The 27,790-nt window shown below is 38.9% G+C and overlaps 4 protein-coding genes across 5 annotated transcripts; 2 read left to right on the top strand and 2 right to left on the bottom strand.

Annotated features, from left to right (window-relative positions):
• Positions 1–104: 104 nt before the first annotated feature.
• LOC102221414 lies at positions 105–3,259 on the top strand. The gene is made up of 11 exons (XM_023350228.1): positions 105–184; positions 498–627; positions 723–867; positions 1,129–1,249; positions 1,347–1,425; positions 1,535–1,646; positions 1,943–2,048; positions 2,136–2,217; positions 2,385–2,448; positions 2,550–2,664; positions 2,789–3,259. Coding segments are annotated over exons 1-11 (1,017 nt in total). The 5' UTR covers positions 105–183; the 3' UTR covers positions 2,851–3,259.
• A 241-nt stretch (positions 3,260–3,500) lies between these two features.
• On the bottom strand, positions 3,501–13,997 carry scyl2 (SCY1 like pseudokinase 2). 2 transcript variants are annotated; one of them, XM_014473187.2, is made up of 19 exons: positions 13,870–13,997; positions 12,682–12,878; positions 12,331–12,488; positions 12,000–12,144; positions 11,171–11,320; positions 10,859–11,080; positions 10,644–10,760; positions 10,423–10,548; positions 10,106–10,282; positions 9,643–9,654; positions 9,321–9,443; positions 8,414–8,527; positions 8,189–8,321; positions 7,978–8,096; positions 7,796–7,896; positions 7,630–7,699; positions 7,461–7,538; positions 6,696–6,818; positions 3,501–6,612 (listed from the first exon to the last, which is right to left on the bottom strand). In XM_014473187.2, exons 2-19 carry the CDS (start codon positions 12,856–12,858, stop codon positions 6,001–6,003), a joined length of 2,757 nt encoding a protein of 918 aa, XP_014328673.1. In that variant the 5' UTR covers positions 12,859–12,878; positions 13,870–13,997; the 3' UTR covers positions 3,501–6,000. The 2 variants fall into 2 exon arrangements, with proteins under 2 accessions (XP_014328673.1, XP_023205995.1); XM_023350227.1 differs by lacking the exon at positions 9,643–9,654.
• A 602-nt stretch (positions 13,998–14,599) lies between these two features.
• depdc4 (DEP domain containing 4) lies at positions 14,600–20,213 on the bottom strand. The gene is made up of 10 exons (XM_023349900.1): positions 20,100–20,213; positions 19,600–19,763; positions 18,339–18,762; positions 17,717–17,868; positions 17,412–17,607; positions 17,092–17,324; positions 16,879–17,021; positions 16,640–16,765; positions 15,890–15,968; positions 14,600–15,662 (listed from the first exon to the last, which is right to left on the bottom strand). Exons 2-10 carry the CDS (start codon positions 19,676–19,678, stop codon positions 15,460–15,462), a joined length of 1,635 nt encoding a protein of 544 aa, XP_023205668.1. The 5' UTR covers positions 19,679–19,763; positions 20,100–20,213; the 3' UTR covers positions 14,600–15,459.
• A 1,228-nt stretch (positions 20,214–21,441) lies between these two features.
• Positions 21,442–27,785, top strand: tcp11l2 (t-complex 11 like 2). The gene is made up of 10 exons (XM_014473188.2): positions 21,442–21,550; positions 23,626–23,782; positions 24,034–24,163; positions 24,390–24,510; positions 24,616–24,839; positions 24,926–25,062; positions 25,162–25,349; positions 25,485–25,666; positions 25,790–25,962; positions 26,589–27,785. The coding sequence occupies exons 2-10, from the start codon at positions 23,638–23,640 to the stop codon at positions 26,852–26,854; spliced, it is 1,566 nt and encodes a 521-aa protein (XP_014328674.1). The 5' UTR covers positions 21,442–21,550; positions 23,626–23,637; the 3' UTR covers positions 26,855–27,785.
• The last annotated feature ends 5 nt before the right edge of the window (positions 27,786–27,790 follow it).

Here is a 27,790-nt window from a genome sequence, read left to right on the forward strand (position 1 = left end):
TTTGAACCATATATTAGCACATGTGGCTACACTCATATGGCTGAAGACCAAAGAGTCCATAGTCACTATTGACAGAGTTAACTTGTAAACAGCGACTGGAGTTTCCCCTTCCTCTCTCAAAGAAATGAAAGTGAAACTATTTATGTCTGTGTAATGACAGCGTAGCAGAAGGATTTTAGCACAAGTAAGTGGGTCGATTCATGTTGTGTTAATTTTGAAAATGTCATGTTAAGTCACTTTTGTGCGTAAACTTTCCAAATCCTGCCTTTTCGGTGTATTTTATTTGTCTCAGCTTATGTTGAGTCTGAATCAGTCTGAGCATTAGGAAGTTGGCATTTGGCTGTTATGATTTACAGGACCTATACCAGAAGTTCAGTGTTATAGATTAAAATCTCCTAAAATTGTACAAAGCAGGAGGATTTCAGTTCTTTCACTATAGCTGGGTTTAGCAAGATTACAGTGAGATGTAATAAAGTCACAATTTCTGTGTTTGTCAGTGAGTGACAATCATTATCAGTGGCAACTGTTGAACGGCAATCAGTGGCTGAATATTGACAACGATCATGTGATCGAGACTCACTACTGCCAACCTGGAGCAAAGGGGATCAGCATCAACACAAGCCTAGGGTTTGTATTTTTACGCTCTGTGTAAAATGGGTTTGGTCATGTATCTACAGAAACCACATGAAATATACCATAGTGCATTTTTTGTCAATCCACAGGAAAGTTTTTATAGACTTTGATGAACTGAAGACTAATAACCCAGCACTGAGGGTGCAGAGACTGAGCCTTGTCCCTCAGGGTCAAGAAGAGGACATCGGATGGTACTTCAGAGATGACAGCCTGTGGTGTGAATATGGATCACAGGTAAAGAAATGTGTTCTCTCTCTCAGGGTCCTGACACTTTGTCTGGGCTAATGTCTTTCTAGTATCATGCGTGGTGACTATTATAAACGAATGCAGCAGTATGAGACTGTCCAGTAACTGTGATCTTGAGTTCTTGTGGAGTATGAAATTTTATGTCCAGAAAGAATTTTGTTTTTGTTCCTGCCACCTTGCGGAGAAAAAGCTAACTTCTGTGTTATTGTGAACAAAGCTGAACATTTTTCATCTTCCTCACCCCCTCAGAGCTCCAACATGTCATCATCATCCATCAACAGCAAAGACATCGAGACTCATTTCACTCAGAATCCTCAGGGAGTCATTCAGTTCAGCGTTGGCTCGACTGGATACTCACTGGATTTTTCCAGTATGTGGCTTTGACGAGTTTCTGAGAGCTATTTTTACAATCGGGTGAACATTGTATGTATGCAGCTAGATGTAACTGAAGGTGTTTAAATTTGCAGCCATGACCCAAACCAACGTCACTACAGGCTTACGCAGAAACTTGCGCAGGCGACCGAAATTCACCTCAAGCCCCGCAAAGTAAGATTTTTCAACCTTAGTTCAGTCATGCTTATGTAAATGAAGTGAAACATTCTAGCCTCTCTCAGAATAATAATTTTACAAAATACTTCACTTTATGTCCCTGCAGCATTATTTCTGCTTCATTCCTGCCTCTGGCTTCACAATCCCAGTTATACAATCCCAGCTTCAAGTGGGAGTTTATGGGAGATGAAGGACAATGGACAGAATACCAAGCACATGTAAGTACAAACTTTATTCTCCAACTTTCAAAATTGTAATCTTTTAACATGCATTCATTTCATCCTTGAGCTTGGCTTTTTCCACAACATGATGCTGCCACCACCATAGGTTCAGAGTAATTAACAGTGGTTCTATGATAAATGCTTTCCTTTTGTTGCCTTGTCTACATTGTCTTAATTGCTTTGAAGTTGTGCCACAAACTTTTTACTTGCAGTTTATGAAATAAGAAGTACCATGAGATTATCCAAGCTAAATGTAGCGACATTTATTTATTATGATTTATAACTTTTTGCAGATATGTTCACTTGATAGCGCTGCCATTGAGAAGCAATACCAGCTGAACCCACAGGGCCAGATCCTCTTCAGTATCAGAAACTTTTCATACAAACTGGATTTTGCCAGTAATATACACAATTCGTTCTCAATGAATAATCTCAATAATCCACTGTTTAATTCAAGAAGCCTCTGAAAACCATTATTATTTACAGGAATGTGCCAAATTAATAATAATATTGGGACAAGAAGAAGCGTGAGGCGGAGTCCGGACAACGGAGCTCAGAAAAACAACAGGTAAAGCAGTGCACCTTTTAGACATGTCTTTTATTTTTGAAAAGTTTATGACCAACTTCCTTTGGAGTAACTTAGTCCTTACATGAATGAATATAACAGATTCTATATGATGTTTCTACTTATGCTCTATTATTCCCCTTAATCTATTTCTATCTTATCTTCTTCAGCTCAGGTACAAATGTCCGTTGGCAGTTCCAAGATATCGATGGGATTTGGAAAGATTATTCCAAAGTAAGACTGAGTATTTCTTTTTATTAATATGAGAACAGCGCTGTTAGAAGACAAACAATTGCTAATAAGTTAAACTGTCCCTTATTTATGGTGTCATGCAGAGTTATTGTCAATGCAGCGTTTCCAGTCCAGACATTGAACTCCAGTACCAGCAGAACCAGTCAGGCATTATGACATTTGCCACCCGCAGGTTCAGCTACGAGCTCAACTTCTCAGGTGAGCAGCAGAAAAAGTTGACAAATATGTATTTCAGGCAATGCAAATACAGCTGTACTTGTACCTTATGCAGATATTAAGGTTTTAGATGTGGAAAAAGTTAATGTACTCCGTCTGCTTGCAGCCATGACTCAGAGGAACCTGTCCACAAATGCCACCAGGTCAGTGAGACGACTTCTCCAGTGATTGGGACGGATTGTTCAGAGGGAGGAGAGATACTTGCACGTTTTACTCATAAGCTGTCTTGTTTCTATCTTGGTTGGTGTTTACAATACTGTTAACATAGGATGGAGCAGAGATGCTCATAGGTTTTCAGTCCACTTTAGAATTAAAATTTGGGTTTACTTTCTGACTAGATATAGTATATCTCTTATCAAAAGTATGTTCTCATACATCATTCTGGGCTCCTACAACTTTCAGGTCAAAATCCCAAAATTGTCTGTACTTCCCAACCTGCTGTTTAAGTATAAATACAAGTGAAGTTATGGCAGGTAGTGATGTCAAGCTTTAAGTCTAGAAGCTTTACAAATATCTGAATGTGAATGTAAGAAAGTCTGCAGATGGAAAATGCTTAAAAATGTGTGAGGGAACTCTGCTTAGTGTTTCTTCACAGAACGTTTCAAGAACTGTACTGCATGTGCTGAACCCGTTTGTAAAATGGTTTACATCAATTAGCACTATGTAATGAAACTAAGTGGTATTTCTGATTAAACATTTAACGTCACGGTGGTTTAGGATGTAATAAATGCAGAGACATTTAGATTCTAGGTTTTTTGCAATATTTTGGGCCATAACGCATCTTTAAATGTTCATGGAATCTGCCACAACCAAAGAACTTCATTTTTGCTTTTCACTTTTATTAAGATGTCTTAAGCGTTTCTAATTTATCTAGAAATGGTTAATACAATTGTTTCCCCTTCAAATAAAAGTGATCACAAAAAAAATCAAACAAACAGTGACCATCATTTGAGAATATTAGATTGTATGCTTTTATATATGTACAGATCTTCATGGAACCACTTCAGAAACCAGCACCTGGACACAAACGAGGCTCACACTTCACACACAGAACAGCAGTAGTTTACAAACGGCCTAATCAAAGACCTAGTTTCAGTTAGCTTTGGGGTTCTGCTACAATATGTGAAATAACACTCCAATAAACCAATCGAGTTAATCAGAGCAAAGCGTTAACAGTGTGGAAATGAACAGAACCTGAAGAGCGAAGTTCATCTTAAAACATTAAATAAAATGACAATCAGCAGAATCAATGCGAATCTAAAAGACCCAAAATGTTAAATTCAGAGTGAATTTACATTAATATCTAGTCATTAATAAAATCCGACAGAACAGTGAAGTTACTGCAGGTCACACACAACGAGAGCTGGTTCCGACAAACTTTTCACCCTCAAGAACCGAAAAGGATTATTGCACTCGACTCATCTAAGGCCTCTTAACCCAGAATCACGAAAACAAAAAAGATGCCAGGGACCTCATGGAGCATTCTATAATAAAATAACTACACAGTTACATTTCATATTAATGCACATGAAGTATGGGGATTGTGATATGTTTGGTCACTAGAAACAAAAATCTCCGATATTAGTTGATAAAAAGAAAAACAGTTTTTAAATTGATGTGGTCAGTGAAATGCAACCAAGCAAGTCACATCCATTGGAACAATTGTGTGTAGGCATGGGCCAGTTACTCTTATCAAGGTATGTAAAAACTTCAATAACTGCAAAAGTTTTCCAGTGTATCGTTCCCAAATCTGTCTTAGTTTTTCCCACGTGGAAATATTTCCATCCACAGCTGTCTTCACTTTAAAACTGGAAACTAAAGGAGCGCCATCCACCCCTATCTTTAAGGCAAAACATGTTTTAAAACCACAGTATAAAAACTTGAGAATCTGATGCAGCTACTTGAGCAGTTAAGCCTGACTAACATTAGCTAGTTTTAGTTACTTTATGCAGAATGTAAAAAGAATAGAAAAGTTGTGACAAAGCTACAACTAAATTTAGCAGGTGTTTATTTAATATTTTTGCTTAAGCCTATGTATTAAAATTCAAACAATAAATAAATGTTACAGAAATTCACTGAAAAATCAGCTGTTGAGAGGAAATCCTGATCTGTGACTAGAAATTCATCTCACTGCTTCCAGGCTCAAGCAATAGCTAATAATTTTGAGGAAGAACAAAGAATTGTATTTTTACCGCATTTTAGTGATTCTTATAGGTTATGTGAACTAGATGGAGCAGAACTTGGAGGATGGAGAATTGGAAATGTTGGCAACTTTTTTGAAATCTCAGATATAAAAAGGTAATATTATAACTAATAACTTACTTTTGCAGCATTAGGACTCATTAGTTTTCCTGTTTTAATAAGTGGTAACATACTTATTAAAGTATGTTATGTTTGTTTTTTGTGTTAACAGTATAACACCATGATATGATCCTCAATATAATAATGTTTTATCCTGACCCATGCCTACTTGTGTAACAATTGAGTGCTGCTTAGTTTTAGACATGTGCCCTTGTAAGGCACAAGAACAAAAGTGCATACTTTCCACATCGCCTTTAACATTGAGATTCCTTAGAAGAACATAGCAGTAACAGCCACTCCGCTATAACCAGAACCAGAAAGGAGAAAGACTCTGCAACAATAGAAACCAGGTTATTCACCTGCGAAGCTGATGAAAGCAAATGGAGGCCAATGTACAAGCAATGGAGATCATTTTGGTCATGTTACAACAGAATGAAGCCCAGAAGGATTGTCCAGTTTATCTTTAGAGAAACATATATAACGTGAAACTGCAAATAAGTGGTTTTTAAAACCATGCTTACCTCCCAATGAAATCACACACCATTCTTTAACCTGAACCTCAAAATCCCAAAATATTCTGGAAAGGCAGAGGAAGTACAGAAGCCTGAAAGTGAGCAAATGTGAAGTGAGCACAGCAAGTTTTCTACATTTCCTAGGTATGAAAATGAAAAAATTGTGTTCTTTTAAGTAAAATACTCTCCCTCCATTTAGGAAGTCAACAATGAACCAAACTCAAATTCAACTTGACCCAATCGATATATTTGCCTGGGAAAGTACAAAAACAGTAGGAAACCCCCATCATTGAAAGGCCGAAGCGTAAAAGAATGAAACCCACATCTGACCGTTGGCGCGGGTTTCATTTTCAGCAGACCGTCAGCACGAGACGTTAAATTAGACGAGATTAAAAGTACAAAAACACCTGTGAAAGTGCTCCACAATCATCTGTGAAATTCAAAGCTCTCATCTCTACAGTCTTTAAAAGAATATACTTCATCAGGGGTTCGTTTTCATTTTGTTTCAGCCGAATAAGTCCTGCAGGTCATTGTTCGCAGACGCGCTCGGTTTCACTCCGCCTGGGTTCATGCTTGGGGCAGAACCCGGCTGAGAAAAGTTCTGTGGGCTGAAAAAAGGGTTTGCCTGCATCCCAAACCCGCTGGGCATCCCTCCCATCCCTACCGCCATCGGAGTCTGAGTGTTCTGGGCCGACCCGAACTGACTTGCCCAGGGGGAACCGCCTCCAGGTGCGGTCTGGGGACCTATTTGGTTGAGAGAGACTTTGGGTTTGTTGGGTGTAAACAGGTTGTCCAAGGCCGACATGTTGGCCGGTCTGTTCGTCAGCCCAGACGGTCCTTGATTCTGCGTCAGAGCCCCGAAATTGGGGGTGCTGGTGGTGGAGGCCATTCCTCCATAGAGGCCGGGGCCCGAGGGCCGCATGCCCATCCCAATGCCCCCAGACTGGAAACCCATGTTGGGGTTGAAACCGTTAGAGACCGGCCCCACCATCGGACCGGAAGAGGGGAAAGCAGACACGGTAGTGCCTTGCACTGGGGGTGGCCGCGCTGAGCTCGCCATGGACAGGCTATTTAGAGACGTCATGCTGTTGAGCAGGCTGCTGGTCAGATCTTTAGTCTGCAACACAGAGGCGAGTTAAAAACCCAACACATTTTAGTCAAGTTGTGCGTTTTTGTTTGGGAGAACGTTTCTGGCTTCACCTGTGAGTTGCTGGAGGACGAAGGTTTGATGGCCTGAGGTGCCAACGGCTGCTGGCTCCTCAGTTTAGCTGCCTGTTCCTGTTCCTTGGCTAACCTTTGTTTCTCCTCCAGAGTCAGAGAAACCTGGAGAGCAGCAAGAAAGCGACTGGATCACAGCCAGAACTCTCCATATTTATTATCACCCATTTAAAAAGATGAGTAAAATGCCTTAAAGTTATCCATATTTTATTGCTCTAACATTATCTCACTTTCTCAAAATTTGAGAAAATTCAACCTTAAGTGACTTAATCCTATAAGAAGCTTTTGTTTAAACATTTCCTATAAAATAGGGCTCAACAGGAAGTTACCAAGGAAGTGTGGCTATTAAAGGAAGTGAAAGACTTTCTATAAAATCTTACCAATATTGCTTCAGTGTGTGTAATACTACACAAGTTCATATTAAGATGATGATATCCAATGTTGCACTACCATGAAACTAAAACTTGAACCAGTTTTAATTAGTGTTAAAGCTGGTTGAAGCTTTAACACTAAGGCCTCAATTAGGCCTAATTGAGGCCTAGGAACCCTCAATTAGTCATATGCAACATTGGTCTTCCTGAATATATGAATATTAGGAGGACAGAGGTCAAGAGGACATGAGGAGTTAGGTAAATAAAAGTATTCAATAAAAGCACAGTTTTGTTTAGGTTTATTTATATTTGATGTCTATAAACGTGAAGGAAGCTGTTATGAGATAATTTGAAAGATGAAAGTGTGTGTGTTTACCCTGCTAGGCTGCGACGGTGTTGCAGCAGATCCATTTTCTTTCCCATTAACACTTGCGCTGCCAAATATGTCGTCAATCTGAAAACAAACAAGCCGCGATCAACAGAAACCCATACATTTGCAATTTCTTTATATTTCACTGTTTTAAATGTAGAGTCAAAATTATTACCTGGTTTCCAGAGTTTGGTGGGCTTTTAATTTCTTCTGTGGAATTCCCTGGATTTGTGATGTTTAGACTCCTATTATATAGAATAGTAAAATAATATTCACCACCATATCCATTAAATATTTTCATTATTATGGTCGCTTTTATGGTAAATAAAACGTGAAAAAACCTCTGCTGCTCTTGCATGATATGCAGCTGCTCCAGTTTGGTTTTGTGTTCAGCTTCCATGCGGTTCAGCATGTCCCGGATTACCATCATAAAAGAATTAAACTACAAGGAAGCACACATTAGCTCAAGTTATGAGAAAAAAATATACTTTATATGAATCACATCCACTAACCAGTGATGTACCTGATTTAGGTTGAGGTTATTGTCGATACTAAGAGAGACGAGGTGGGGCAAACTCTTTGTGGCGAGATGCTCTTTGGGGATGCCAAGCTTCTTGTGGGTAAAGGTGCATTTATAGATTCCTAAAATAAACATCGACCACTTGAAATAAACATTTAATGTTTTTTAAAGTGTGAGAACAGTAAGAAAGTTATTTCAGCTGTTGTTTGTTTACCCAAAATGCCCATAAGGACAGCTGGCTCTCTGGAGGGGATCTGCTGAAGGAAGGGAAGGATTTCATCGATGACAAACCATTTATCTAGATATTCCAGAATCTTCCCCAGACACACCAGAGAGTTCACTCGCACCTGCACCAGAACACGAGGTGTAGATTAATTAACTTAAATAATAAATAAACAAATAAATAAACGAGAGTTGAGCAGGAATGACTGAGACTCACAGCGAGAGAGGACGTCTGGAGGCAGGCTGATTTGATGCGCGGGATGAGAGAATTCTTCATGGACGGATAGTCAATCAGGTTGGCAAACGTTGGGATGATGTTCAGGCACAGCTCCTGCTCAGCCAAGAAGAAGATGTTACAAAATGTGACAGTTTTATGATGCCAAGTGTGGCATCTGCACTCCCTGTCCTCTGGAGATAAGGAGGTGATTCAGAAATGTAAAGGAAGGCTCCAAGATTTTGCTGCAGAATGCTTGAAATATGCACAACAATGCTTTAGGGATTGGCAACTAGTCTAGGAAAAATGTATGCACTTCAAGGTGGCAATGTCTAAAGCAAAAAAAAAAAGCAGCTGAAAGCATTTTTATAACAGTGCCAACATATTTTCATTTTCTGTTTTTTTTTTGTTACTTCTGGATTTCAAAATTAAGAACTGAAAATCATATTATATAGACTAAATTGTTTATCTGTTAACTTGGGTGTGAATGGCTTACAGCTTATGAAAACCCAGAATTATGTTTCCAAGTGCAATAAAATATTATATAAGGACAATACAAAAAATATTATTTTCTAAAACAGAAATGTATTGGTACAGAAGGGAAAAATGATGACACACAGTCACTTACAACCTAAGCAAGAAAGATAAGCCACAACATGTCACTGCAGAAGAAGCTGGCTGTTTACTAAATACTGCAGTCATGCATCTTAATAGAAAATTTTGTGGAAGGAAGATGTTTGGAAACATATTTCTTAGCTATAAGACATATTGCAACAAAATGTACAAATATCCAGTGAATCTACATTCTTGTTTTTGAATTTAATTACTGAAATAAATAAAAATTATCAATGATATTCTTACTGAGATCCATCTGTAAAAATAAACAGAGTGAACAGTTTTCCATCTGTACCTGGATCTGAACTGAGGAAGCCTCTACAGCCCTGTAGACCATGGGAAGCACGCTGTTCTTAATGTCATCTGGCGGTGTCTTCGTCAGCAGCAGGTCCATCTTTTGCAGGAAGATTAGCAGGATCTGAACAGCAAACACTCAGTTAGGAAACCAAGACTGAAAATCAGCAGCATGGCAGCCTGTCTCTAAACAGTATTATGGAAGTTAGATGTGATCAGTGAGTATGATTTGAGTGAGTTTAGTGCAGATGTTTTTGCTAGGCACAACACAAATCTAGCCTATAGCCGAAGTGTGACAAGTACACCACAAGAAGACAACTCACCATATTACTAGCCTGAAGAGGCATGGAGAGAAAAATACAGAGAAAAGACTTCAAACGGATGCAGTAAACCCAAAGCAGCAAGCTCTTTAGTCAGGTTAAATTTATAGTTTTAAACATGCATGTCATCTTGAGCTTCTTGAGACAAATCATTTTACAAATTAAAATTTTTTTATGTCAAACTTTCAGAATTTTCCAAACTCAAAACGTCACCTTAAAATCTTGGTAGAAAGAGCGGTAAGAGATTCAAAAGGTTTTCCATGGATGGACGGATATTTTAGACAACAGGATAGTGAATAATGTATGGAAAAAGTGAAGGATTTTTTCCATTCTTTATCTTCTTTTCCCATACTTATCCACACCTGGACAATAATTTCATCAGATTCTTCAAGACAGTGTAGGAACTCTGTTTAAATATCTTAAAACAATCAGGTGTCTCCAGCACAAGTCCATCCCTTGGTTCTACCTGAAGAGGCTCCTGCTGTTTGAAAACAGGCGTGAGGTCAGGCAGGATGAGGCGAACGTACTCCTCCTTGGTGCACTCTTCGGCAATAAGCAGCACATTTGGCAGCACAAACGGAACCATGTCTGGGTTGACAAACTCTGAGGTCAATGCCGGCAATATGCGGTACACCACAACTCTCTAGGCGGAAAAAGAATAAGGTATTCAAGAATGGGCTCAAGGGAAGCAAAAGAATCACACTTTGAATTGTAAAAGTATCGTTTATCACTGGTTTTAGGTTTGTACACGTATTAAAAACCAGTTCCACGCCACTACTTTACCTTTGGTAGCTTTGGCAGCACTTTTGGTAAACCTTTGTAGAACTGAGATTTCTGCAGGTTGTCCCGTTGAAAGAGTGTATCAAAGTACTGCAACGTTACTGCTCCAACATCATCGAAAAATGGAATCTACATTTGACATAGAGATGCGTAATATGTCAGACACGAACATCATAATTGGTCCGTTTCTTTTGTATGTTTACTGACAGACTAGAAGAGCAAACCTTAGTCATCTGGTCTGCATCCGGTCGGACTGTCGGCGAGACGCTGAGTAACATCTTGACGTGCTCTCGCACTTCCTCTGGGATCTTACTCAGCAGTGCTGGATTCATGCTGCTCAGCTACAAATTTAATAGAAATGTTAAAAGAAAATGAATGAATAACTGAATAAAAATCGACACCCTACTTTGTATGCGTTTAAGTTTGGATCTGGACTCACCTGATCCAGCTGCCTGCTGAAACTCTTAAAAATATCGTGCTTGTTGACTTGGATTACAGGTTTGCCTTCATTGAAAACGGCGTGCATTACGACTCCGAGAGAGTACATGTCGGAGGTCGAGTCACAGCTGACGGACAGGATGTATTCAGGGGCCAAGTACTCCGGGTTGGGGAGGCAGAGAGGTGGAAGGTTGGGCTCCCACTCTTTACATGTGTACTTCAGCTGAATTCAAGAGAAAACAGGGATGGGAATATGAACAAGGAGAAAAATAAAAAGACGCTCGATGAAACTTCTGATCAGTACTGTAACTACCTCAGCGTCCGAAGGGTTAATTGAGGATATGCTGAAGTCAAAGCCCATGATCTTCCAGGCTCCGCTCTTATTGAGGATGATATTATCTGGACACAAGTTGCCGTGGACCATCTTAACCCCACTGTGAAGAAACGACAAACCCTCCGAGATCTGAAGGGACAGAACAAACAAAAACAAACACAAACAATTAAATTAAAAGCAAATGAGTTTCAACAACACATTACAATAGCTTAATATCCACTCTTAACTGGGTATTAAATCCAGAAATGCACACACAAAAAATGATTTCAGAAAGGCACCTTGTTTTTGTCCAATGGAAAAACATCAGGTACTCTTTCTGTGTATATCCCTAACCCCTAAAGAAATACAATAGCAAGGCTGCATTGAATAATATAAGTTAAATAGATGAAGGAAGAGGATAGTAATTTTAATGAAATAAAGCAAAAATGCAAGTTAAACTGAGAGGATAACTTGCGAGGAAATGAGCTGGCATTCCAGCCAGCCAGACATCATCACAGTATTGACAGAAAAAAGGCGAGGCTTGCAATTGATCTGGTTTTACTGGCTTTTAGACAAAACGGCATTTGAATGCATATCAGGTCCACAGGAGAACAATACAGGGTTCTGAAACCTGCTCAACAGCTGCTTAGAACCCTAAAACAATCCATACGACTGGCTGGTACATCATCAGAGCTCAGGCGCTTTGTTAGGGTGGAAGAACTGTTGCCAACCTGACATTTTATAGACCAAACAAATGTCTAAAGCAAATGCTAAACTAATCAATCAAGACAACAAATATTACAATCAACTTCAATACATCCAGTCTCACCTGTAGTAAGCCATATTTGGTCTCCACATCATAGAGTTTGTATTCTTTGATGTCTTTGGGCACAGGGCTGGGCAGGTTGTCCCACTGGCCCAGCACGTTGGACAGACTGGCGAACACTGGCTCTGTGCAGAATGCCAAGCAGTCCCTGGAGGCCAGAATAAGAAAAGAACAGCTTCATTTATCATCCTTTGAATATTGATGAGCCTTTGTTCACATACAACAACCACTCAGGCAGACAAAACCGTTTGTTCTGCATTATTTTCATCCCTGTGACTCATTTTTGTTTGTCCTTGATAACACCGCTGTGTGAACGCATCGACGCTCGTCTCACCGTGACTCTTCCAGAGGATGCTGCACGGTCAGGAGGCGCGGGTGACGCAGTCTGGTCAGCTGCTGCACTCCTTTCTTCAGGGAATCGATGATTTGGTCCTTGTCAAACTTCTGATACTTGTCGATCATCTTCTTATCAAACACAAACACTGCTACTTCCTGAGTGAAACAAAAACAAAGCGTGGACATTAGAAGCGTCCAGCTGTGGAGATCTTTCTCTTTCAGGATTTCCAAACATTAATTAATCATTGACAAAGAGGAGATCTTTCTCCTTCAGGATTTCCAAACATTAATTAATTATTGACAAAGAGACCGAGCGCCCAGGAGGGTGTGAACGCACACGCACACTCACCTGTTTGGTAGACTTCTTGGTGCCATTGTAGATCCTCCAGCAAAGGCCAGGACCTCCGCTCGCGATATGTCGGCCAACCTCAAATTCTCGCGTCACCGGGTTGCCCATAACGGCACTGGTGACATCTGCTGTCACTTTAGTGACGGTGCTTTTCAGCTTGTTCAACATCGACTCCATGTTCAGGCTTGATCCAGCAGCTGAGGCAACACATCAGTGGTGAACACAGAGCACAGATAAGCAGTTTAAACAACGTGCAGACAGAGGGGAAATAATAGTTTTTGCAATTACTGAAAGAGACAGCTGTACGGCTTTTGTCAGAGAGAAGCTGAAACAGGAATCCTAAAGCACCTGCATGAACATTTGCACATCAAAGAGCCCACCAGGCGGTCTCTAAGGAGGTTGCAGTACTATAATTTAAGCAGTAAAGTGCTAAAAAATAACTATTATATTATTCAACATTCACGGTATAGATTTATAACAAACCCAAGATGGTTTCTGTAAACCAGGTAAAATGGGCAGTGCACAATAAATCAGCTTTCCCCTAAAATGAAAGCTGAGGTTTAAACTATTTGGGGTTTGAAAAGAGTTACAGAGGCCAGAAAACCAGAAAACAATTTTTATCACACGTTTGCTCTGGTAGATGTTAAGTGTAAAGCTGCTACATGGACGAGTGATGTCCATTTTAAAGGCAATGACTGGATTCCCTTTTAACCACCTGAAGACATTTCCTTGCAAGACACCTCAAATATTCCTAAAACAGCTTAAAACATGGCTTAGCTACACAACTTGTTACTGCTGATAGGCTAAGCAACGTTTAAGTGATTAGTTAAAATCAGTAAGGGTTATTTTATATTTCTCTTCATGAGACAGGTCTGATTATGAAATATCTTGGGGTTAGCCAAGTTAGCTGTCTTGTATAGCCTAAACGCAAATGTCCACTCCAGCCCAGCAGTGACATCAAAACTATCGTAAATGTGTCATTTGAGAACTTCCTTTGATTTGTGACAAAACCCTTCAACTGACATTAGCCTTACGAAATGCTGTCAACAAATATAAAGTATTTTGCTAAGATATACCCAAGCTAACAAACTAGCCGCCAGCTATGCGCAAGTAAACAGCGGCGTTATAACCAAGAAACAGACATTTTCACCCAAAATGTGTCACTTTAAACCCCCCCAAGCTACTTACCGTAATACAAAAGAGACTCTCAGGTTTCAGTCTGGTTCTAAATGGATTTCATGCGGCGCTACTATCAGTAATGGCTGTGAAACACAGCCCCCATGTCTTCTTCCAGCAGCATACGAAATGAGTTAGCTTAGCATGCTAGGTAAACGACAGAGCTTACTTCCGGGTATTTTTCAGTGGCGTCAGGTGAGCATACGTCACGAGTTTTAAAAAACATCCTCCCCCCCCCCCAAAAAAAGTATCGAATTGTTTCAGAAAATTTTTACTTACGTTTTCACTGGCATAAAATGTAACAACTAATTGTTAATAATGTAAATTTTGAACATAACAGTTTTAACAGCAAAAAATATTTCCTCTAATAATTAATTGTCCACAGAATAACGATCCAAGACTCTGATAAAATGTAATTTCCATCTGGGTTATATAAAGCATTTTTAAGTTGAATTGAACATGTGAATGAATTTTCAAATGGAGGTTTTCAAAACAAAAACTGAAAAGTGTGGCATGCACTTGAAGAAAAAGTTATTTTACATACTTTTCATCTTGCTATGTAAAATCACTCAAATTATGGAAGATTCCATATAAAATGCAGTGTAGTATGTAGTGACAATGTAACTGAATGTGGTAGAGTTACAAATGGATATGAATAGTTTCGCAAAACATTAACTCACAACTAAACAGAGGTAAGTAAGTAAAATAAAAAAAACAAACTTATTTAAGAGAACAGCTTTTATTGCATGTTCTGGTACATGTTTCAACATCATAAAGTGCATTCTGTCCTGATTTAAGTGTTAGCAAATGATAAAACTAAAAAACAAGAGTAAATAATGGTTCCATCAATATGGTTTAAAAAAATTACCAACTTCTCACATTTCACCAAAGTTAAATTAGTATTCAACAATTACACCAAGTCATTACACACAATATCCTTTGTATTAATTCAAGTGTTTAAAAGTTTAAATTAAAAAAATAATTAAGTAGCACTTCGTATCCTCATAACACCTACAATTAAAACCTGAAATGTTACCCTGAGCTACAGTAATACTAACAATAATGTACCTTTTCATTTCAGCTCATTTAAATATAATGTAAAATGTGATTCATACCATAAACGTCAGTGACATTACTCTTCAGTCCTTTCATCAAAATAAGATAAACTACAGAAGTGTTTTTTTAATCAACTGATATGTTGAAATATAAATGTTTTATGAAGATGGGCAATACAGAAGTGCAGAGTAAGAACCTCTAATCAAGACAAAGTTAAGGTTTGTCCAAATCTAATTTCAGAAGAAATACTCAGTTGAACGCAAAAACTTCATCACATGTTTTTAGATTAAAGAAAAAAGTCCTACCTGTGTCTGCTTGAGCATCATTAGCTGCTTTCCTAAAAAGAAAATCTCAAAACCAAAGCAACAAATCTCAACTATAATAACCTGATGCATTTAAAATGACCGTATTAAAATAATTTTCTTTACTTTAACAATATTTGAATAAGCTGAAATGTTTAGCTGAAAATGTTTCATTTTCTTTCTACTAGACATTCAATGGTTGCATTCCAGTTATTGCTACTGAACCTCAGACACCAGTGTTGTTTTAGAAAGAGCTAGAAAAATGTTGGAGGAAGACAACAGGGTGATGTTTTTCAAACTCTTTGAGCAGCTTCCTCTTCTGCTTAGCAGTCATGTTGGTGTTGGATGAAATGTCTCGGAGGAGTTGTCTGAGGCTTTCCAGAGTCGTGGCATCCCGCTGATCTTCATACTCCTGAGGGGTTACCCGCTGGCAGAACGTGAACGCTGCTACACATAGAGAAACATTTACTTACTCTACGTTCAAAAGACGTTCTAACTTGGTTTGAACTTGGAGCAACAGCGCCCTCAAGTGGAGATACAAATTAACTACTAAACAATGCATCAAACACAGCTTTTTTTTGTTGTTGTTAAATAAACACGTAGATTTTTTTTACATCAGAATACATATTCGTATGAATGGAGTTGGTATTTTAGACTGGCAAGTTTTAACTTACAAGCAACTGAGTCTGGATCCTTCCCCTGTTGCAAAGTCCTCAACGTTCTTCTCACCGCTTCAGTAAGTGTTGCAGGAGTCTTTTAAGATACGAATACAACAAATAAAAAACAGAAAATCACTTGAGTGCATTTACAACATTTTTTTTCACATTTCATTACATTCACAAACAACACTTCATTCAGGTTTTAGTCAAACCCAAATGCAAAGCAGTGCTTAATTGTGAAAAAATCTAGAAAGTGTGCTTTGTATTTGTGTTCAACACTACTTTACTCCGTCACTACCAGATGAAATCCAGTGCAAACATTTGTCTTGAGTAATTAATGTTATGCGTTGTGGAAAACTAGCAGTCTATATCAAACAAGCATCATAATGCTGTCCCCAATCTTCCCACAGTTGATGGGAAGATTGAGAGACCCAGACATTCTATTTGTAAATGTTTTTTAAAAAATCATATAATTTTTCTCCAGCTTTCAAACTACTCAGTGTACAGTGGATCAGTGTACTTCTTTGCACTGATCCATGGCATAAACTCCTAATAAAAAACAATCACTAAAATCAGTGATTGCAACATGTATAAACATAAACAATTTCAAGGAGTGTGAATAATTTAGTTAAGCTCTTTAGAAATACATATAGCAATTTTTCAGTTTCTGTAGAAATTAAAAGTTCTGAAATAAATAAAAAAGGAGGAAAAAAAAAGATTTTACAAAACCAACAGCTTCAACAGAACAGAAATCCCTAAAAGTACCTTGAAAAGTTCAGCATGATAGTCCATGAGAAACAGCACCAGCATTTCGCTCTGGGGTCGAGTGAGTTCATGATTCTGAATAAGCCCTCTCTGAAAAGTGCGGCAGACCAACGTCCGATTATCAACCTGAAAGAAAAACACCCCAAAATGAGTCAAAAAGCGCTCAGTCAGACAGTTACTTTAGAAACAATTCTCCTACATATCTACAACTACAGTGGAAAAGAATCCATGTTTGTTACCTGCTTTTGCAGCCGGCAGGAGTCTGACCGAGCTGCGGCAGCCATGAAGGTGAGCAGTCTCCTCAATTCGTCCCTCACACTCGTCTCCAACAGCCGCAGACACAGCTGAGACGCTCTGATAGCATCCTGCGTCTTCCCTTCGCCTGGAAACACACAAACGACCTTAGAGAGAACAACTGAAGCTGCATCTGCAAGTCTGTTTTCTGATCTTACCCAGTAGATTCAGAATAGCAACATGGACGTCCAGGTAGCGTCCTGATATCAGCGCCGCTTTTTCCTGTCCATTGTAGTACTTGGCAATCGTGTCAAAAAGCAGTCTCTTCTGACTGGCTGTCTGCTCTGCATTGTTACCACTATGGTGGCTGAGTTGTTCCCCTGTGACCATAATCAGCTGGTCTGGGAACAGTTCTAGGCAGTCTGCTGCTGCCGACAACCAGGAGTCCAACCTGAAGGGGAGGAAAAAAAGTGGTTAAAAAAAAAACTAAATACAAACAACACACATTGAGACAGGTGAGCGTTGGTGAGGTCCTGACTGGAGCTGGCTGAGCGTGTCGGGGAGGTCTCTTTCCAGGCAGGTGTTGGAGATAACCAGGTCGTAACTGGCCAGCGGAGCCGTGCAGGATCGGAGCCGAACCCTTTCAGGAGAGGTGAGGATTGAGTCCAGCACTGGCAGCTCCACGATGTGTAGCAGCTGCAGCAGCGTCTGCTGCTTCCAAACCTCATCCACCACTGGGGGGTGGGGGGGCAACAGGGGAAAGGGCAACAATATGGAAAATATTAAAACTGTAATACTGCTTACATTCCAAATAAAATCCTGGCAGGTTTAGTTTATTATTACCAGCTTTAGACAGGAAGCCAGAAGCTGCTGATGCTGTGTTCATAGCTGGAGAAAACGATGCCCGCAGGTTGATGGTCCTGAAGAGCCGTTCAACTCTCCTGTCTGATGGTTCAACAGCAAGAGGGTTCGATATGGTCCTCATCTCATGAAGCCTGCATGACAACAAGACATGGAAGATAACATGTGATTTCAGGTATTTTAAACACAAACACAACAAGTGTGAATTTGTTGTGGATTTTCTGTAATATTTGAATAAATGTCTTCATTTCTTAAATGCGAATTACTCCAAACCGGCCTTTCTGAGCAATGAGCAAAATTCTAACAGTAATCTGACTGAATATTTGATCCAACTTTTAAAAATCATCCAAACATTTTAACTGGGTTGATATCAGCGCCGTTCAGCTGTTAAAAATCTGTTCTGATGCGAGTTTAGATTCATTTTCCTGTTAGAACTCTCATTTGTGTCCTGAGTTTCAACTACTTAGCTTGTTCTTGTTATGGTAGCCAAACAAAAAACTGCAAGAATGAATCTGAACATATAACTGGAACATAAAACAATGAAGTTTTTAGTACCAAAGTGTTGAATAAGAATAAGGTATAGAAGAGCAGATAATAATCCAACCTTGAGGTCTTTTTCCTCTTTGTCTCGTGTTCATCCAACACCATGTTTTCTACGTCACTGCCGTCCTCCTTCATGGCAGGACCGCTTCTCGTCCTCTGTTCCAGGAACCGGTAAAGGCTGCCGCTGCTGTCCTCAAAGGTCGCCTCTTTGTCCGTGCGAAACAGCTTGGTCCCCACCGGCTCAAACACCTTGGCCTCCATCAGAGCCTGGCAGAGCCGAGCGGCCTTGAGGCGAGATACCTCGCTGGTGCAGAACACCACGTTCTGCATTAGGTAGCTGAGAACCGCATCCACGGCGTCCGAGCCAGCGAAGCAGTCGGCGTGAACACGGAGGTGTCTCCTGCAGCGACGCACCTCCACCTGAGTCCGCAGGGCATGGATGATGTTTTGCCACAGCTGAGTGGCGCCGAAGGGCCTTGAGAAATCTGGTGGAAGAACAGGACACAAATCAGCCTGAATGTCAAGGGTGAATTTTCTACTTAATACAAGTAGTTTCATAGAATCATATTAAACATTTTCCTACAAAATGAAGAAACTGGTTGCCTTCAAAAGTCACCTTTAGTAGTAGTAGGTGACTACTAATTAGATGTTAATAGTATTGTCTAATTCAATTAGACTGAATTACACAATACAGTCTAATTGTGCATAGTTTAATTTATAAACACTATAAATATAGTTGTTCTGTGAAGTGTTTCAAAGTGTTTTACCAGTTTAACAAAAACCCAGCGCCATTGTGTTCAACGAACACACCAGACACACACACCATGGACGAAGTTGCTAAAATATAACATTTACACCTATGTGCATTGGGTTAGCATGAAGTAAAACTGGCACTGCGGCTTATGGAGGTGGCAGGATTATGCTGTCGTTGTGGTTTCTTCAGGAAGGACAAGGAAGTTTGTCAAAGAAAATGGTGAAAATGGATCATGGGAGAAAAGCTGTTAACCTGAGTAGGTATCAAACAGAATGGATACGAAATTCTAAGTAGCAAATGAAGTTCTCACAATCGTATCTTTCAGCATTAAGGTTTACAGGAACAAGCTGTAAAAGAAGAATATAGCTTTAAGCTTTCCTATGTTGGGCAAAAACCTGTATAAACAACCATTCAGTGTTCAAAATGAAAAACAACACGGCGTTAAGGGGAGAATCTACTCATAAATAAACGGACAATAACAACCTGCTGTAAATACAGATCAACATATTTCTGCTACCATGTTCAAACTATGCGTTTATTTAAATGCATCTGCTAACTAAAATGTTACCATGAGGCGTATTTTCTCTGAAACTTCTTGTTTGGCTGTTCAACCTTCGAAATCGAGGAGTCAAATCAACCGCCATCATGCGACCATCTTCTCCTTCTTTGGTAAGTGAGCACACTGCTGCCCCCAGCAGGCGAGAAGAAAAACCTACACCCTTCGTAGACGCACTGAGGGGAAGTCACATCCGTAAACAAAAACGTCCTACTTGGGGGTATGGCAGGCAATTTTATCACATAAGAGTTAGACCCAATTTTCCAAACATCTGCGACTCCAGTCTTCCAGGTCAAAAAATATCCTTATTAGAAAACATTTTAAATATCTAAACAGAAAGAAAAAATTGTAATGTAAAAGGGTTTACTTTTGGTTGCATTCTGAATGAGTTTTTTATTTCTTATTTTGATAAAGTCAATGCAGAGTAAAACATTTCATTTGTGGAAATGAAAAAAATTCTTCTTCTTAAATAAACATGATAAAATATATATGATGCAAAGAGAAGGACTTACCTAGGGTGTAATGCAGGCTCCCCCTCTGAAACATCTCTCTCTATATAGGACGTTTGGTCCTATATAAGAATATTTTCTGAGGTCTTTATGAATATAATTAGTGCCCTGTGCCACTTTTAGAAAAATATACTGAGAGTGATGAGCAATGAATCCTAATACAAGGACAACAGTGAAGGACTCAAACATCAGTGATAGAAGGATAAAAGAGGAATTCATCTGATAAAGTCCACTGTTCTATTTCTTAGAACAAGTTTTAGACAAAAATGGCATTATTATTTAACAACATAGGAAAACAGTAATAAATTTAAGTACATTTGAGGCACTTTTCTCTCACATGTTTACTACATAAAATGCAAATAAAAAAAAACTCTGTCTAAGCAAAGGCTAAAGTATTTGCCTATCAGGAAATGCAAATATTACAAAACACCACCAAGCAAATGATAAACCACTATTGACTAGTTATGACAAAAGATAGCACCGATGTCTTGTGTTGACCATCCATTTAAAGGACTTCAATTGCATAATACACATTTATTACTAATTCTATAGTAAAGTAAACAGCTTATCCTTTAAGACATCTTTTGCATTTTTATTGGAGAACGTGAATACAAGATTGCAGTAGTCTGTCCTCTTGATGTTTTTTAAAAAATGTAATCAAATTAATTTAAAAGAACATTTTTATCTGATTATTATTCTTGTGTCAGGCATTATGGTTGAGAAGTCATTAAACTGGGTTGTTTGATTTGATCAGGGATCATTCTTTAAAATTCAGATCGCTATTTTTGCTCTCAGTCCCACTAAATAAATATGGTTTACATTCAAATGTTACATGATCGTTTGAAAAAAGACAACTTAGTTTTTGATAAACATCTACTACGGGGAAAGTGTTATCACTTTTAAAGAATCAGCATTTATTTTTACTTGTAGGTTTATCAGATAAAGAAAAATATACAATCTTTGCAGGATGGATTATGGGACGCTGACATTTTAGGGGGGGTGAGCTAACACACAGTTTTTAACCTGTGACGAAAGAAATAGATTTAAAAAGAATTATAAATGTACTGATACCTTTAGTGCCAAATTTCAAGAAGTCCACAGACTACATTATATGCTACAACGGCCTGCCGTATAACCTTGGTCGTAAGGCAGACTGGGTCATACCATTTGATTAACTTCGACACCTTGTAGAATATTAGACTTTTTCAACGGTCTTCTGTGCCTCCTAATTATTAATATATATTTTTACAACCAATTAAAAGCTAAATGTGTGACTTAAAATAAAAAAGAAAAACAATTTCCATACTAGCATGCTTAGCTCCAGGACAGCCGTTTTGTGTGTGAGATGGTTTGAACCGTTTGTCCTCAGCGCTTGGGACCTTTAAATACCAAATAGAGTAGATCTCGACGGTGCTGAGACAGTGTCAGTCTTCTTTTCTAGAGACTTCTGCAAGGTAAATGTCTATCATTATGAAACGTGCTCGGTAATTTGCGATTACATCCGATTAAATCGCTTTTCTCGACGACGTTGACCTTTTAACACCGAGTGTCGCTTTGTTTTAGAGCGGAAATAAAGTACACATTTCGAGTTAAAGTCGAACCCGTCGACGCTAACAATATAATCAAACTTTAGCCGTTGCACTAACTAAAGCAAGCAAGGCTCGCATGCTTCACTGCAAGGCGTGTAGTTTGATGTAAACAAGATTGTTGAGTTTGACGAGTCGCTTCGTGTTAATCTTGCCGACTTGAACGGAATGTCTTCAGTCTGTGCACAATCTGAATATGATGAATTAAAATCGAATAGACTGTCACAAATGTACACAAGGTTCTTGTTTTGGTCAGGAGGATCACGTGTACTCATTTCTTACGCGTGTATGGATGTTTTTTTTTTTATCCATGTGGAAAACTATGCAACCAAAGGTTTTCCATGGCAGGATGAGTGACGGGCAGCAGCAGCCAATTGCAGACGTTTCTGTGTAGTTAGCCCAGCCTTCCGTTCCCAAGGCTTTGTTTACATTATACTGCGCTAATATTTAGAGCAAAGGTTGATTTCTTCTTCTAATTTTTTAATTTTTTTTTTTAAATCGAGGGCTGAAACTGCCGGAATTATGTTTATTTTAAGCTAAATCAAAACAAGTGGGGAATAAAATGTATAGTTTAGTGAACAACACGACCTTTTAATATTTAAAATATGCATTTTGTAAATTATTTCAGTAATTCATGTATTTAATAGTCCGATATTGCAGAAAATCATTAATTTATTTTTCGGCTGTCAGCTTTAGCCATCAGTCAGTAGGCGGGGCTTACACTTTAAGGCACAAAGTGATTGGTCTGCAGACCAGTGGTTGTGCACGTTAACCAATCAAATGGCGACTTCCATAATAATTATACTTTCGACAATTAAATTCTATGATTTATGATTTTTAACAAATAAAGAATTTAATGATAAATAGTTATACATTTCTTTGTGTTTTTAATTAATTCTGAATATATATTTAGATCTATAGATGTTTAATATTTGTTTAATGCACTAATTATAGTCTAAGTAATCACACATTAATCTGTATTTAGAAACATTTTTTAAAATGTAGTTTATATTTTTATGTTTTTCTACATATGTTTTTCTATATGTTTACCCCATTTGTTAGTTTTTTTGTCCAAATGTGTCAGTTGTTATAAATTGTTATAACAATTTGTACTTAGCAAGCATTTTCTGTTTTTTTTAAATACACCTCTTCATAAAAAAAATAATAATAATTTAGCCTTTTTATGAAGTTTAGTATTGTTATGATCTAATATCTTGCATGACCTCAGACTGCTTACATAAAAAAAAACAGTAGATGACACCTAATCCCTAATTCTCTCCACTCAATCCCATTAGATTATCTTTAAAAAACATGTGTTGCTTTATTGGACCCAGCTGTCAATTTTAGCTCATGATCATTTGCAGAAATTAGTCTTGCACCCCGGCCCCCTCCCTCCTTCCATCCTCACCCCTTGAGCTATCTTTAAACTGCAAGAGCGGAGCTTGTAGTCAGTTTTGGGTGCAGATAACTGAGGCCAGGAAGAGAAGCAGCCCTGCCTTTACAGTCCTGCATGTCTTTGCCAATATTAAAATAATAATTCTTCCTCTTTCAAGTGATAATATTTGCAAGTTCAGAACAGCTGGTGTACGATCAGGTGTAACGTGATTGCTTCAGTTGGGTCGTTTTGTCAACTTTTTCTTTTTCTTGTCCTAAAAGTATTACCTTATTCCTCATTCATAGTTTAATAAGGCGTTCTGTTGAAACACTGCAACTGATATATATCTCTGTAGCTATGGTAACTAGCCTGCCAGCTGTTGTGTAGCTGGTGTTTTTGTTGCAGTCGTAGCCTTGACAACGAAAACTATGGCCCCCCCTCCGACTGCAGCACACGTATCACTTCCTTCTGGTTGAAAATAATCTGTCGCTGCCTGTTGTTCTGTCCCATTAAGAAAAGAGTTTGTAGTTGTGCTGAGACAAAATGTGTTTTGTTTTCTCCTTTGCAGCTGGAAGCCAGGATGCCTCTAAATAATGAGCAACCCACTTCCACTTCCAGAAGTGAGGACCAAGGAAGTGACGTGGAGTCGTCGCTGGCCAGCGACCTGGACTGCTCCCGGGACAGCTTCAACAGCGACAGCTCCAGCAAACACTGCACGCCCTCGTGTAAGTTAACTATCTGAGGTTTCGGTACTTATTTGCAAATGCATCACTGTTTCCTTTGTTTCCCCCTCAATTCATTTCTTGTACTTCTCTGTTTTGTCCACAAAGTTGAAAGTTTGTGTTGAAAATTCGATTTTACGAGAGATGCGTTTGCTAATGTTGTTTTCTTTTTGCAATAGTAATAGTTTCAGCGGCTGACCTTTTCCTGATTGTTGTCACACAGCTTTAATAATCCTGTGTTTTCATTCCGGCAGCGAGTCCGCCCAGAATACTTCCTCGAGACGAAGTCATGGAGGCCGGGCGAGACCTTTTCAATCTCAAACTCGTACATGAGATTGTCGTTGGAGACGTTCGCGCGGAACTGAGTCAAGGACCACAGAACAGGTGCTTTACCCACTGAGTCCACCTGTTTCTGGCAAGAACTGATCAAAAGAGGAAAATATGTTTTTTCTTTAGTAGTGAAGAAGACATGAGCAGAAACAGGTGGTCAGGGATTGTTTTGATAAAAATCTCCCCGTTGTGTAGGAAGGTGTACTTCATCATAGGGTGTACTTAGTATTTCATTTGTATCCACAGCATTATGTAAGGTAAATTGTTTATTTCTTTACAGTTTATGGAACATAGTAAGACAGAATCTCTACAAGGCCTTTTGGGACAAACTGGAGACTGAGCTGAATGAAGACCCACCTGAATATCAGCACGCCATTAAACTAGTAGAGGACATCAGAGAGGTTGGTGCAAAACTGGACGTTAACGGTTAAATGAAAAAAAAAACCCATAACATTTGGTCAGCATAAAATAACACTTGAACTGAATGTTTTGTCTTCTCCGGACAGATCTTGCTGTTGTTCCTCAACCCGGGTGCCAATCGGATGCGGACCCAGATCATGGAGGTGCTGGACATGGACCTCATTCGTCAGCAGGCTGAAAACGACGCCTTGGACATCCAGGGACTCGCATCGTACATCATTTCCACCATGGGGAAGCTGTGTGCACCAATGAGGGACGAAGAGATCCGGAAGCTACGAGAAAGCACAGATAACATAGTTACACTACTGAAGTAAGTAAAACCCTCTGCCTTTATGTGTTTTAATGAGATACATTGTGACCAATTAATTTCAGTTTGCTTCTCCTCGTGCTCATAAGGGAGATATTCCGAGTTCTGGACCTGATGAAATTAGATAACGTCAACAGTACAATTGAAATCCTGAGGCCTCTTCTGCAGAGGAACAGAGTTGAATACCAGAGGCAACTTTTTCAGAGCATCCTGGACGATCTACCCAGTGAGTTAAAAAAAACAGAACAAAATAGAATTGATCATTTTGAACTTTGTAAAACAAACGCATCACAAAGTTGTAACCAAAACATGGCTTGTTTTCCAGCTGCTTTAAACCGCACCACCGCCTGGATCCAGTCAGCCCTGGAGGAGCTGCTGCTGGCCAGCTTCCCTCCAGAAAAACCTGACAATGCCGGGAAAGGTCAGCCGCCACTTCCTGGTCCCGTCCAAATCCTGAATGCTGCGTGCCTGCGCTTTCTCACATGGGACTTTTCTAAGACACTGGTCCCTGAGGTAATCTATTCCCTGATATATCTGATTATTTTATTTAGTTCTGCCTAATATCATACAGAAAATATTAGACACAAATTTACATTTAAATCCAAAAATGTTTGGGGGGTTTTATGTTTCAATCTTTTTTTTTTTTAGACTTGGGTGATGGACGAATACCGTCTAGAGGAAATTCAGCGGCAGCTCCGGCAGTGGGAGACAGTGAATGAAGTGCTGCTTATTGTGCACAGCAAAATTGGGGGGCCGATCCAGGGGGCCTCCTCGCTCTCCGACCGCCTGAAAAGGATGATCAGTGTTCTGTTGGAGGGCATGCACAAACCGTCAGTTCATCCTCATTTATTTCGCCACATTCAAACATCAAAGTTTGAACATCAAAGTTTGAATGTGGACACTAATGACCGTTTTCTTTTACGAAGAGGATCAAATGTGTGCTCTATTTGCAGGGACTTTAACCTGGAAGAAACACTAGAGGGCGTCGGTGCTCAGGTTTGCAGTGAGCTCAACAAGTCTCTGACTGAGAGAAGCTGCCCTGCGCTGACCCCAGATCAGCAGGCGACCCTCACAGGACAGATCTGCAGCATCAGCCAGAAGGAGAATCCCATTCGCACTCTTGTTGGTATGGAAAGTGACAACAGGAAGTTGTTTTTGTGCCTTTTTTAGTCGGAAGAAAAAGAGTTTTTAGAAAAAAGAATGTTTTGTGTCAAAAATGTATGAATTTATGGAATTTGATTTAAGAATTTTTCAAATCTGGTAAATTAAGGTCAAACTTCTTCTATTTCTGGACTTTTTTCCTTAATCCATTCTCTATAGGATGAGTTTTTTAAGAGATATTGTACTTATTTGGAACCACACATCTTTTATTCTTTTAGAAAAAAGAAGACTTGCGCGTTTTGATATATATATCTATTAGACGTTTGCCAACATACTGTTTCAATTTCTAGGTTTTAAAAAGAAACCTAATACTTTTGCAGAGGACGGATAGATTTTCTAATATGCTTATTTGTGGAAAATTATGTTAGAAAAAAGCACATTTTCCGATCTTAAACCAAAAATAAATCTACCAAACATGTTTTTTAGTCATTTTAGTGTCCTGTTGTGGAAAGTCTGTGCAACAACTCCATGAAAGGTTAAAATCTTAATTTTTAAAAACATATCTATGTTTGAAAACATTAGTTGTTCTTAATGTTTATCTGGAGTGATTGCAGATTTGAAAGTCCGTTTGTTGTCATGTCCTTTCTGCAGAGGATCGTGTGCAGCAGTACTTCATGTTGCTCCTGTCTGACCCCAAAAACCAGACCAAACTTGAAGAAGTTTCAGCCAGCCTGACTGCCATCAAGCCCGAGCTGGTAGCCATTGGAAAAACATTCATCTCTCTGATCAACTACAACAGGGCTGTCTATGGACCTTTCTATATGGACATCATCAGGAAGCTGCTGTTTGGCAGCAGCCCACCAACCCCAATCCCTCATCAGCAACAAGCACCAAACTGTCATGTCTCTCATGAATAACCGGGAGTTTTTTTGTTTATCTGCCAGGTATAGAGAAATATGGGAATGTGACATGAGAAGACCTTAGACCAACTGTCTAAGGAACAGGAACTAAAAGGAAATCTTAAATATGAGATCAAAAATGGACAAATGGGTAAATGTTCTTCCTGCACCTGGATTGTCTCCGTTTGTGATATTTATCACAAGATTCTTGCAGTAATACATTTGTCCACCTCAACTCTGACCTGCCTTTCAGAACCCGAACTCAGTGTTACAGTACTCCGTTTTCTCAGTTATCCTGACATCCTAGTTCATTTCTTTCAAGTCTCCCTTTATGCTCAGTCCTGTAAATAAGACCGTAAAGGCAACAGCTTAGTATCTGCAACATATAAAAAGTTATAAAGCAATACAGATGTACATTTTCAGAAATGTAGCAGAGAAGTTTTACAGATTCCTTCCATATACATGATGTTTATTGCTATATAAATACAAAAAAAAGCATATTTGAGTGAATTCTGGTAAAATTGTACTGTATAGAGTAAGTGCCACATTCAATGCTCAGATTTAACTGTCAGAACTTGGATTTCTTTGTTACTTTGGAACCAAGTATGAGTTTGTGTTACTTGTTTGCATTAGCAGCTTGGTGTTGGAGTTCTTTATTGTTGGCCACAGGTTATGTTTTTATCAGTGGAGTGATTATATATAGTTTTGTTCTTTTTTTTCTGTATACTTAAAATGCAAACTTCTGTGTGTTTTTCAGTATTTGTTAAATTTGTTTGTTTGAACAAGTTGAGAAAAAAGGTGCTGAACTTGCAAGAGATTTTGATGTTGAAACATTTCCAGCAGACCTTAAAATGCACAAAGAAGAGCAGTTTACAGGGACATGTGGGAAATTGATTTTCTCTGTTACCATAATTATTATAATAAAACTTGAATTGTTGAATCTATGAAACCAAG

Source organism: Xiphophorus maculatus, chromosome 17, assembly GCF_002775205.1.
Source record: "Xiphophorus maculatus strain JP 163 A chromosome 17, X_maculatus-5.0-male, whole genome shotgun sequence".
Classification (NCBI taxonomy): Eukaryota; Metazoa; Chordata; class Actinopteri; order Cyprinodontiformes; family Poeciliidae; genus Xiphophorus; species Xiphophorus maculatus.